Source organism: Sinohyriopsis cumingii, chromosome 15 (assembly GCF_028554795.1).
Source record: "Sinohyriopsis cumingii isolate HCF-2022 chromosome 15, ASM2855479v2, whole genome shotgun sequence".
NCBI lineage: Eukaryota > Metazoa > Mollusca > Bivalvia > Unionida > Unionidae > Sinohyriopsis > Sinohyriopsis cumingii.
This window is the reverse complement of record NC_142975.1, coordinates 140,803,409-140,816,465: the sequence shown is the minus strand read 5'-3', so window position 1 is coordinate 140,816,465 and position 13,057 is coordinate 140,803,409. Positions and strand designations below refer to the sequence as shown.

The 13,057-nt window shown below is 35.0% G+C and overlaps 1 protein-coding gene across 2 annotated transcripts in view; it reads right to left on the bottom strand.

Annotated features, from left to right (window-relative positions):
• Positions 1-13,057, bottom strand: part of LOC149782923 (junctophilin-1-like) — a 149,536-nt gene that overhangs the window by 73,973 nt on the left and 62,506 nt on the right. The window contains exon 2 of one of the 2 annotated variants that reach the window (XM_089934477.1): positions 7,731-7,763. The exons of the other annotated variant lie outside the window; for it this stretch is intronic. Within the exon in view, the coding sequence (XP_089790603.1) occupies positions 7,731-7,763 (33 nt within the window). The remainder of the gene's footprint in view (positions 1-7,730; positions 7,764-13,057) is intronic. 2 annotated transcript variants of the gene reach the window in all.

The window sequence follows — 13,057 nt, the reverse complement described above, 5'->3', positions numbered from 1 at the left end:
AGTTTGCTGTATATGTTGAAACTTAGCAACCATGTTACAATGTTTGTCCGCAGGTTTTAAGAAAATGTCCACGTGGATTTGCTTTTAATCATGAGATCATTAATTGTGGCGTAACATCCGCCTAATTTGAAACCTGCCCTATTGCGAAAATTGTGCGGATTTCCCGGTGTTAATGCGGAATTGGTGTTGTGGGCTAGAAGACGCGCACAACATTTCTTGTTGTTGTAGGGTTAAGCGCATTGTTCAGCATAATATAGGCTATACATGACGGTCAGTATAAATGGCGGAGGAAGAACCCCAGAAAAGCCCGGAAATAACTCCTGACCCACGAGAAGCTACTGGCAAGCTTTTTCACATACCCACATTGGCCGAATTCGAGACTCGAAACCACGCAGAGTTGAGATGGCAGATGTTCGTAACGGAGAGCGCTTTAGACCACTCAGCCACTCGGGACCCCGCGCAATATTGCCTACAATTTACTAGCTACACTACTGATAATAATAGGCAGCGAAACTTTGAGTGGGATGCCAACATCCGGGCAAGATATTTATCTGAGAGGCCAGTAAATGTAAAAAATATGGCATGAATAAACGAGAAAATATTTAGTGGACTTGAGAAATTACGTAAAATTCAAACAGAAAATAACTTCTCTCCTCAAATTCTAAGGATGATTTGCAGTCTTACAAAGAGATACATGTCTTCACAACATTAACATAAGCTAGAAAAAAAAAATTTACATTTACTTTTTATCCAAAATTATTCATAAAAATTTCGATTTTAACAAAATATTCAAACATCCCATTCGACCGCCACGTTTGCAGACATGACACTTGTCAAATATGTTATTAAAGGATCAGGAATATAATTATATTTATAATGTTCGAAAAAATATAATTATAGTGATTTCGGATATCTTGGACCCTTGGGTACATTTGTAACGAAATTAAATAATCTAACATTTCACAAGCGATAACTCTTAAGATCTGATGAAATGATCTGTGTAAATCCTGATCGCATGTGTAAATCCTGATCGCATTATGCATCAGTATATCTGGATCCATATTGTACACAGTAGATGGGGTGCTACATTCGGGAGGTTAAGGTACAGCGATTCTATTAAGGAAACGCAAATAATACAAACTGTGTGTCTTGAAATAATAGACTGATAGATGGCAAAACTGAGTATTTATAGCCTATCAGACAAACGATGTTCAACGCATCAAAAAACAGACATTTGTGGAGCATGCCAGAGTAATATTTGCACCTCTGTTTCATACTTCATTCGTTATGCGTCACAAGTCTGGAAGTTTTCATTTGCATTGTGGATCCAAAAGTACCAAGAACTGTATCATGAATCAAACATATTCTTTCCCACTTCTGTTTGTAATTATTCATGATTCATTTATCATAGATTTATAGCTCATAGAGATGTTATTTTTAACTGAACAACGAAGACACATGATTTAATTATGTTAAGAACAACTTTCTGATTAATAATATATATTTTAAATATAGAATTTCTTATGGAAATTAATCTTGAATTTCTCATGGGAATTTGTTTTTCACACCTGCGAATTATAGCTTGTGCATGGACCTTTAACGGAGTTCAAGAAAAATCTATCTGCCTTAGGTGATGCCACGACTTACTTAACTAACTTGGCTTGCACCATCGTCGCAAAGCAACGAGCGATTGGACTGAACATGTAACAGAGATAAAAGCCAAAGGGGCTGACAACAAATATAACTGTAACCGTGCTCCAGTGATAACATCTTCGCTAGTCAATGATCGTTAATCCACTTCTTTCTACATAAATAATAGCATATTCAGTTAGCTGAAACAGTATCTACTGCCTGGCTGTCCGACGGGATGAAACTGATCCAGTTATATCCGGTTCGACGTTTAAATTGTAAGATTGTTTAATCATTGCAGCCTCCTTCAAACCAAACTAATGACAAACAACACCAATGGCATCAATGCAGAAACAGGAGTCAGTGGACAGAAGCTGGAAAGAGTCACAAGCTTCAAGTACTTTGGATCAATTATCAGATGAGGGCTTTAAACCAGAACTACTATGCAGGATTGCCCAGTCAACACAAGCTTTAATAAGGTTGAGACCAATATGGAAAGATACCAACATCGCTCCTGGTTTAAAAATAAGGCTGATGCGCTTGATTGTCATATCCATCTTTTTGTATGCTTGTGAAACATGGACGCTCAGATCAGATCTACAAAAGGATTCAAACCTTCGAAATGAGATGCTACCGCAAGATCCTGGGCATCTCCTACATTGACCATGTAACCAACGAAGTCCACAACTGGATCCAACGAGCTAGCAAAGCTGCTGCGTTAGTAATGATATTGAACAATACAGGGCATATCTTTATGTTATTTATTTTATTTGCAAATATTTAAACACTTTTTATAAGAGAGAAAAAAAGTAATTTATCACTAAAAATCTGATGTCAGTTTAAAACAAACATTTGTTGATCTTACAATAGTTTCAGCATTGAACAGTGTCAAGGCTTCCGTATTTGTGCATGTATTCATGAAGTGAAGAACAAGACGTTGCCTTAGTAACAGAAAGATGCTTCTTAAGAAAAAAAAACAAGGGTACGGGAATTTGTCATTTTAAAACTTTTTAAAAGTTCTTTTTTTTTAAAAACTTAGTTAAAGATGTCATACTGCATAAGACTGTTATTTCGATCAAGAGACATTGTTTATTCCATAGCTCTTAAATACGCACTTTCAGTTGGTTCTTTACAAGATTTCTAGTGTATCAAGAAACTTGTGTTTGAATATTCCATAAACAACGTACACTTTTTTCTCTCTCTCCCAAAGTAAGTTTAAGTTTTTCTCTATCGTACATATATGTGCATTATAAAATTTAAACAATTGAAGATGTGCAATTAAACCTGAAAAAATTGCGTGAAATAGTGCGTTAGAATTAATTAATGCGTGATAAAAGAAGTTGCAAGTTACTTTGAAATCTCGTACAGGCATAAAAAAATGAAATAATGTGGCGCGAAAACTGATTGCACCCAATGCAAAGATAATGCGTTATGAGCTATCAAGAAAAGAACTCTAAGAAAAACATATATCGATTTTTGTATGAAGGCTCAACAACAACAACAATAATAATAATAATAATAATAATAATAATAATAATAATAATAATAATAATGTCAGAGAATAATAATTTTCGTTCTGAATCAATCAACCAATCTTACGTGTAGACCTCAATAATAGAATATTAGAACTATAAATGCAAAGTATATTTACAAGTAAAAGTACATATTAAAGTGTCTGACACTCACACGTAATCATAAAATAAATATATACACACACATATACATAGCTTAAAACATAACCAAGATATACATGTAGATTTGGGAGATAGGAAGGTGGTGGTTTTATTCGTGTTAGGTATATCAATTTATCTGAGGTTTGACATAATCAGAGGAAATAAAATTATGAAGCGCGCTCTTCAAAGAATGTAGTGTCGGTGTTTTGTTTGATATCACTGGAAATGATATTTCACAGCACTGCTGCAGAATATCTAGATGGTGTTTCGTACAGAGTTGTTTTGAATTTAGGCATTTAAGATTCGAGTACGGAATAGACCCCAAATTGTGTGCATGGCTATTGGATGCTGGTGTTAGAAGATTATTTATATATTGTGGAGCCATGTTATGAACAGATTTATATGCAAAAATAGATGTCATGAACTTTACACTAAAAGGAAGCACTGTAAATCAACGAATAAGACGGACAGTATTCTCTTGCAATAATTCCAGCTGCTTGTTTTGTGGAGTTTTATTATCTGATTAAAATTAGTAGCATTACAGTTTCCCCATACGCTGCAACCATAATGAAAGAAAGGCAATATAAATCCAGTATAAAGCATTTTTAGCATACGAAGACAGTTTGTTCAATAATGAAATTCTGGAGGATACCGCAGAATACACGCGCTTTATTTCATTTTCCCATGATAAACGCCTATCAGTAATCACACCTGAAATGTTTTTGATTTTCAGTGTTATTTAATTTAGTTCCCTAATCAAACAGATTGATATCCTCCAAAAAAAAAAAACTTTTTTGCCTGGATCTATTTGTCATACTGGTAATTTATGTGCTCAGTTGTGTTTTGTTTGATTTTGCATCACAGTAAAACATCAACGCACTGTTGTAAATTTTGTTCAAGAGAAAAGATTGCATCACTCATGTAAAGTTATGTCATTCACAGAAAGATCAGTTTCAGTGGCTTTCATGTGAATAGGTAAATCGTTATTAATGAAAAGGGAAAAGAGAAATGGGGCAAGAACAGGAGCTCTGGGGACCCCACGTTTTGAAGTATTGTAAAGAAGATGTAGTATTGACCACAGAAACACACTGTTGCCTTCCTAAAAGGTAAGAACCAAGGTATGCAACTTATCAAAGATTGGATGCTTTTAGTTTCTTCACCAATATTTCATTATGTACTTAATCAAACGCTTTTTTAAATTATCCGAATATTTTTTTCCGTCATCTATAGCTGCTGGCCATGTATCAACCAACTTTGATTTGTGACGGCTGTTTGACGAATCTGATTAAAATCAGATCTCCGCTGTCCTACGTGAAGATCTGACCACGTCCGCTTAGGGGTCATGCTCTGGTGACCTTTGATTTAGCCAATGGAAATGCATCTTTAAAAAAATCTGAGAGTTAATCAAATCGTTCGGTACACATTCACGCTCTTCATCCACGCTGCTCCGTCTCTAAATGCAAAGATATAAGACCTCTTCTGACTGGCTAATATAAAACTTCATCTGATTGGCTGATACAATTATCGATTACGGTAAAATGGCCCCTAAGCGGCCGTTGTCTGATCTTCATGTATAACAGTGGAGATCTGATTTTAATCAGATTGGCAGTTTGGCATGAATGCTTTTCTCTGAAATCGATTGTGAGTTATGCAGTCGATTATAATTCTTTTAAAAGTCGGAGAAGATGAAGGGCGATGAATTTTTCCAAAAGTTTACATAAACTTGGTGAAATTTATATTTGCCGATATTTGTTTGCTGACGAGCCATCACCTTTTTTGAAGATTGAGAACACCTGGCTAAGTTTAGATTAGTTGGACATATTCCCATAGCAATACTTGCATTTATAAAGTTAGCAATTGATTGGACAGCAGCTTAAGTTAATAGTTTGGGTATCTTGGGTGAGATTCATCCAGTCCTATTGCTTTGTGCCATCAAGGTTCTATAAAATATATGTAACATCGTTCAGTACATATGCAAGGGAATGAAGAATCTGAGGCGGAAGAATGTTCTTCAAGTACTGAAGTTAATAATGCAAGAAAAGGTATTTAGGACGTTTGCAATATCTGTTGGTTCTGCAGTTTTTTTTATTCTAAATGGAAATCATGAAACTTTTAACTTACTAAAATGTGTCCATGTTTTATTTCATCAGTCACTTTAATTTTCAATTAATCTTGAAAAAATTATCCTTTTTAACTTAGCGTTCATATTTTCACTAAATTTCTCTATTTTTATTTTGTAACTTCGTCACTCTGTTTTTGACAGAATTCTTGCCGGTTTATGGCTTCTCTTATTCCAGAATTAAACCAGTCAAGGTGCGTAATTCTCTTGCTCCTTTTGCATTTAACTGCAGCATGTCGATTTACGATTTCATGTGCAATGCTATGTTGCACATCAAGGTCTGGATTCTTAAAACTAGGCCGACAATTACTTAGAGCATATTTTCCAGTCTGTCCAAAAGGTGGCCACCAATAGATCATGCTGGGATGAATGTCGTAATTATAAATTCAGTGTGCGTAGAAAAACAACGTGATCGATTAAGGACATCAACTTGTCAGTGACTCTATTAGGGGTCTGTATCATTTGAGCGAGATTATATATTTGTAGAATATCATTCCATTTACTTTACTGGTCATTAATTAAATCAATACTGAGATCGCTCATTAACAACAGGCCTGCGTTAGAGTTAGAAGCAATACATAATTCATTTTCAAATCTCAGCAAATTTGGAGGACGAGAGAGAGAGAGAGAGAGAGAGAGAGAGAGAGAGAGAGAGAGCATGGAAGGTTCGGTATGTATGTATGTATGTGTATGCTATGCATGCATGTATGTATGTATGTATGTATGTATGTATGTATGTATGCATGTATGTATGTATGATAGACGGTCTTCATCAACCTGTTCAGAAAAAAGTAAATTCCTTTATGATTGAGATAAGCAAGTGATGTGGTGATCAGTGGTTTGAAATAGTCGTGTGTACTCCCATTACGAAAATTGCAGTTTAAAAGGTTAGATTTATCACAAATATTGGTTAAAATATAAAAACTGATTCCTGGAATTAAATCTGCACGTACCCATCGATAATTCCTAAGGAGTCATTTATGCATAATCATCCTGTCTCAACTTGCCCATGAAGACTCAATGTTGTATTTGAATGTCATTTGACACTACATATGAAACAGAAATAAATAAAAGCATGGAACCAGTCCATCACAAAATTCTTAACGTTTTCTCGCCGTAAGCATTGTTTTTATCGAAAGTCTGAAACTGTCTAAATCGAATTGCACTCCATAGTGTCATTTAACCATACAGTAACTTAGAGAGACACTTTAAATATGGATATTAGGGACTTTTCTTACTTAAAAGGAACTCGTTTGGAGATCATAAAGACAGGATATGCCACTGTATTCTGGAAACGTTTGGACTGAGAAACAAAATCATGCTAATGATACAACATATGCAGTCACACATATAGTGCAGCCATGTTAATGAAATATAGCATGCTAGTAAAGGAAGTTCTGCAGACCTGACATAATTCTACCGAAGGTTACATAATGTCAAAGTTTTCAGATTCTCTGCTTTAACTTGAGTTTCATACTAAAAATATCAAGAAAGACCTACCCCAGATTGTAGCAAAGTTAGATTTTGCGCAAACTTCTAAGGTATGATTAGTGAGGTTAGAAACATAAACCAACCGGTGGAGCATTTTATTTTATAATTACTTCTCCATAATCAATGTCTATTTTATCTAGAGATAGAAAATATAAGTACGTACAGCAATGTCTGGTTGATTCGAAGCTAAACTGAAACTTGCATTCTCACACAATTACAGGTAAAACGGTCTAGTTAGCAAGGTGAAAACTGCTTGTAATTCTTCTATTTAGCAAGGTGAAAACTGTTTGTAATTGTTCTAGAATATACACTGCAGTATGGAGCATTTTTCTCCGGTTTTTTTTTTGTCGGCAGAATAAACACAAAAAGTTACAAGGTAATACGCAGCACCTACATATATGTTAACCACACTGATGACCAAGAATACTTCTGCAGACACAAATATGACTGCGCCACTTGTGTATGTAGAAGATCTAATTTAACTAAAGAAATTACAGGGCCTTGAGCTGACAATGATGTGCTATATCCCTTCGCCCTCTGAAAATCCTCGTAAAATCACAAAAATCACAGGAAAATATAATTATACGTATGTATAGTAAAATACGAAACGATTCTATAACCTGCACTGACAACAGTTTACCAAATATCACCAAACACCGATAACATCAGAATTATTCGAAAATGTTAAAGACAAAGCTCATGCGAATGCTTTTCAAGGGTGACCAGAAAATTTGTTTAAATGTACAAAAAGGCCACAATTACACGAATACGAAGATAAAAGAGAAAAAATAATGTAAAAATAAATTAAATCAACTCACCGCCAACCCTCCCACGGCAGTAGGGAGACATTCCTGGTTTTGGCGTGAAAAGATAAGATAATATTAGAGAAAAATTAATATTTAACTAAGATCTTGACGTAAATACGTTACTGTAGTGAAATCTTAAGGCAAATAAATCCTATTGAAGTTTTTATTGGTGGGGCAAAACCTTATAAATATTTAAAAAGAAAGCATTGAAGCGATGAAGACGGTAACACTTAACATAAAAGCATGGTTATGTCGAGTCCCCAAACATGTACGAAGTTAAATTTGCTGAAAGATTTCGTAAGTTTTATTATTTATTATTTTTATTCAAAATGTTTAGAAAAAGAACACAATTATAACAAAAACACAGATTGCTCAAAATCTACAATACGACCGGATCCCATATTTTTGTATTCATTTATTGGCTTGAAACGCACCTCCGCTATGGAAAAAAGTCAGAATCACCAACTGTATAGGATTTTCTCTACTTTCTCTGCTTTCATTTCGATTTTACACAGATGCACTACAAGTAGCAAGCTGAAAAGGACTTTCAAATTTAGTTTCCGCCTCGCATAAGAACAAACATTCGAGGATATGGGGGAACTGAACAATAACTGGGTAAAAATAAGTGCTCCCGTAACAGTCGTATTAGCCATATAGCGAAAACGTTGATGAATTCCACCTAGTTCCATTAGTTTACCACCAAACTGCAAATACACAGATCTGCCGTTGCATATTGTGCAGGTAGATCTGGGTCTATGAAGTTTATTAGAGTAATCGGTAGAAGAAAATAAAAACAACAAAGACCCTGATCTGACGGTGCATAATACAAGGGTAAATCCGTGTCTATGTTGTTTGTAGATGGGCCGGAATTGTACCTTTAAGTAAATATGGTCTGTAATTGCTCGAGAAGCCACACAATTCAATGCTGTTAAATAAATAAAGAAAAATGTCTGTTTGAATAAGTTAATAAATACAATATTCAATGTGACATATTTAAGAAAAAATATCAAGCTTTTAATAAAACTTTTTATAATATGATTATATGCAACAAGAAGAAGTCCATTAAATATTTAACCCAGACGTAGCTTTTCAACTGAGGCTCAGGTGAAGAAGAGTATATGATTATATATAAACATCAATTGAATCTTTTGAAAACTTGTATCAATAAAACGTCATCTTGACTATTTCCAACCATTACTTGCTTTCATAGCGCATATGCATATTGCTTCTACGTTGTTTGTTTTCAACAGGTTTGCGCATCAAAGTGCTGTCAAGAATATGCGCCGTCACAGATTTCCAATGAAAACATTTGCACTAGAGCTGAGAAGAACGAAAAGGTTTGTCCCGCGGTGTGCAGCGGTGTATTTCCGAACATACCGCGATAATTACTACGGTATACAGCAATTGTAGTTGGTACTAACAATTTCATTTTCAAAGGCAGGGGCAGACATTCTTATTAATTTCCAGTTCCCACATAGGTGAAAAATATCGTTCGATTTATCGCAAAATAACACCATGTTATATGCATTACATTATTACATTACAATATTTTTTTTACAATTAATTCTGAAAAATATCGTTCGATTTATCGCAAAATAGCACCATGTTATATCCATTACATTATTGCATTACATTCTTATTTTTAATTAATTATCTTGAGATAAAAGAAATAACATATATCAGATTGAAAGAAAATCTCAGCGTCTGAGAATTACATGGCCAGTTCCTTATGGCAGGTGAATTTCCAGCGTGTATGTTAATTGCTGTATAAACTGTCTTCGCAAAACTGTACCTAAAGTGAGATGACTAAGTTTACACTACGGCTGACACCCTCTAAAACATACTGACATTGGGAACTTGTTGATAAAGGTAGGTAGTGAAGTCACTGAAGTCTGTAATTTACTAGCTGCGTTATTATTGCAATAGAAAAGGAAACTTTGAGTGGGATATCAACACACGTTCAAGACATTTAACAGAGAACGCAAGTAGCATACTGACTCAACAAACGAGGAAATATTTAGTGGACTTGAGAAATATCGTTAAATTCAAAGAGAAAACGTTTTAGGATGGTTCTCTGTCTTACTAAATGAATACATGTTCTTAATACATTAACATTCCTAACAAATTAATTTAAAAAAGAGACTTTTTTTTTAAATCCGACATTTTTCATAACCTGGATATGTCCTATATGTCATTCAAAACATCATTTTCGTCCACCGTGATGGCATACGTGACACGTGTCATGCATGTGATTCAAGCTTTATAAATAATATTGTTTTTTTTTGTTATAGTCCAAAATTAATTTGCGACAAAGCAACTATTTTGGAAAAAAAAAATATTAAAACATTAAGAATTCTTGGGATCATTTTTCCATTTAAAATGATACTTGATGTGTCATTAAATCCGTAACAAGCTTACTGGTGAATTTCAGTACATTCCTTACTGACGGAAACTACCGAAGTATCGGTTCAATGTAAATGTCCGTCGTACGAACTACTGAAGAAAGGAAATACCACGGTTACCCGGTATAACGTTGTCCTCCACTCATACGCATATAACACATGTGACATTCCACCTTGGAATAACCTTATGTAGAGATACGTGTCATAAGAGTGCATCTGTGGGAATCTCCTAAAGTGGTATATTTAGACAGGTGGCCTTTTAATAGAGGTTTACTGACGATTATTGTAAGATATATCCGTTTCACAGGAGAATATCTGAACACAATATCTGGAAGGGATAAGCCATGTAGAATACGCTAGGAACAAAGGATAGATACATTTATTTTTAAATGGTAACAAACATTCTGGACCTGATTTGAATTTCTAATTCGAGATAGAAAAACTCTGCACCAGATTTAATTTTCTGATTCGAGCTAGAAATCCTATATGAAAGACACATTTTGTGCAATCTATACAGTGCATGGAATAAGACTGTAACACCAAAAATAATTTAAGTATACGCAAATGAGGATATACACACGCCATATGTATTTATTTTCTAATTAGAAGGTCGGATTAGTTCGATGAACACTACCGAGTAATGCTGTACATGTTGTAAATGCTGTTAATTCCTTTTGATATGTGTATTGCTCAAAAACTGCAGTCACCAGGAAACCAAAACCTATATTCTCAGATCTTTTTCAGCATGAAGCTCAATATTAAGTTCAAGACCCCAGAATCACAAATTATACTAAGAGTACAAAATTGAAAAACAGCATACAAACAGAGATACAAAAGTTAAGAAAATCTTTTATATGAATCTCACTAAGTTCCATTTGAAATACGGAATGTCAGACAATTCTGGATTTTGATACTTAGCTGAGTTATGTTCTCAGAAAGTTTCGACAGTAAATGTTTAGTACTGTCAGCATCCCGATATCGATAATATGAAGCCAGTACTATCACCATGGCCACTGAGAGAATAAGAGGCCAGTGTTATCACCATGGTCACTGGGAGAATAATGGGCCAGTTCTATCACCATGGTCACTGGGAGAATAATGGGCCAGTTCTATCACCATGGTCACTGGGAGAATAATGGGCCAGTTCTATCACCATCGCCCTTTTGAGAATATTGAATCAATACTATGGCCATCGTCTTTTATAGAATAAGGGACCAGTACTATTTACCAATGCTGTTTCAAGAATACGGAACCAGTCGCGGCCCCAGAACAACTGACAGTAACTGTATTATCACTGTCGACGTTTTGAGAATAAAGGGACAGTACTATCACCATTGACGTATCGAGAATAGGGTGCCATCGCCGTAATGAGACAGTACTGTCACCATTGCCGTTTAGGAATCGGGGGCCAGTACTACTACATTGTCGTCTGAAGAATCGGGTGCCAGTACTGTAGACGTGACCGTTTCGACAACAATGGGCCAGTGCTATCACCTTTGCCGTTTCGAGAATAATGGGCCGGTGCTATCCCCTTTGCCGTTTCGAGAATACCAGGCTAGTAATGGCTCTTACCATTGACGAGATTTATCTATGTTTTGCATTGCAGCCAAAGGTCATGTCTAATGTATTTGAAAAGAACTTGTTACTGACGATGACTGGCATTCACTGTAAAATCATGCAATACAAGTGTTTACAAATCAGGAGAATAATCACTTTAAGCCAACAACTGAAATGATTTTAAGACAAGAACCTTTCCATCAAATTAAACGCATCGATTGCTCTAGTACTCGGTCTGTATAGCGAATGGCTCTCGCATAAGTCGGAGATTTACTATTCTACATATGAAGAAAATCACAGTATAATTTAATTCCGATGTATTACCGCTTGATTTGTTTGTTATTCCAAAGGCAACGGACTGATACCTCTTCTACCGCATTTTTTAAAATCTGATTCATTCACAAAATCAGTCAATAATATTTTAGTTTTTTGGTTATGCTATGTTATGTTATGTTATGTTATGTTATGTTATGTTATTTATTCTATACGACAGAGAAATGTTTGCATTATATTGAAGACGAGCTTATATGCATCATTCCAGTAAACTTGTTTGACAAAGAACAAACGAATGCTTTCTTCCTAAGGTTCGTAAACAAACAAAAGATTTATCAGGAAAGGAAACTGTTCAAAAACGTGTACGAGAAAGAATATTGTTACGTTCAAGGAGTCTCATACCAAGCGAATCAAACACATGAGTTAGTGTGGCTTAATAGTCTTTGTTTGGCCCTATTTCCAAGGACCTCAAGACAAAAATCGTTGTCATCTGATAGGTTATCAAACGCGTAAACATTGTAAATAATTATTCTCTGATCACCTAATGACCACACACCACGAACTTATAATTCCACACTTGCAAGGTTTTTCTTGTTTAACATTTTATGATTCATGTGTAAGTCGTTTCGAGCCGATTAATAGTACTTCAAGCCGTATAATACAAAACACTACCCAAACATTTAATACAAGCCAAATTATTCCTATCTCAAATTACTAAATAGGTATACCTAAAAATATCCAGATATTCCCCCTATGTTATGAAATTAGGGAGGTCCATTTTACGAAAAAAAAATCCATACTGTTATAAAATCTCGTCAAAACTGTACATTATAACCTCTGCTCCTCGGCACTGCCTAATTGCTGGAGTCGAGAAATATCTTTCCAACACCGACTCCTCATAATCAACAAATAATCACAAAAATATAACAAAGCTGTAAACGTGACGAAAATGCAAATAGTACATACTCTAGGTGTATATATTTCCAATCAAATGTGCACAAGCTGTTTGTTGTATTCCTGATAAAGTTGATACAATTTAAGTTGACTGGACGCTTTTCTGTCATAATTAAAGCGAACATATCGCCACTTGCAGCAAAAATCATAAGA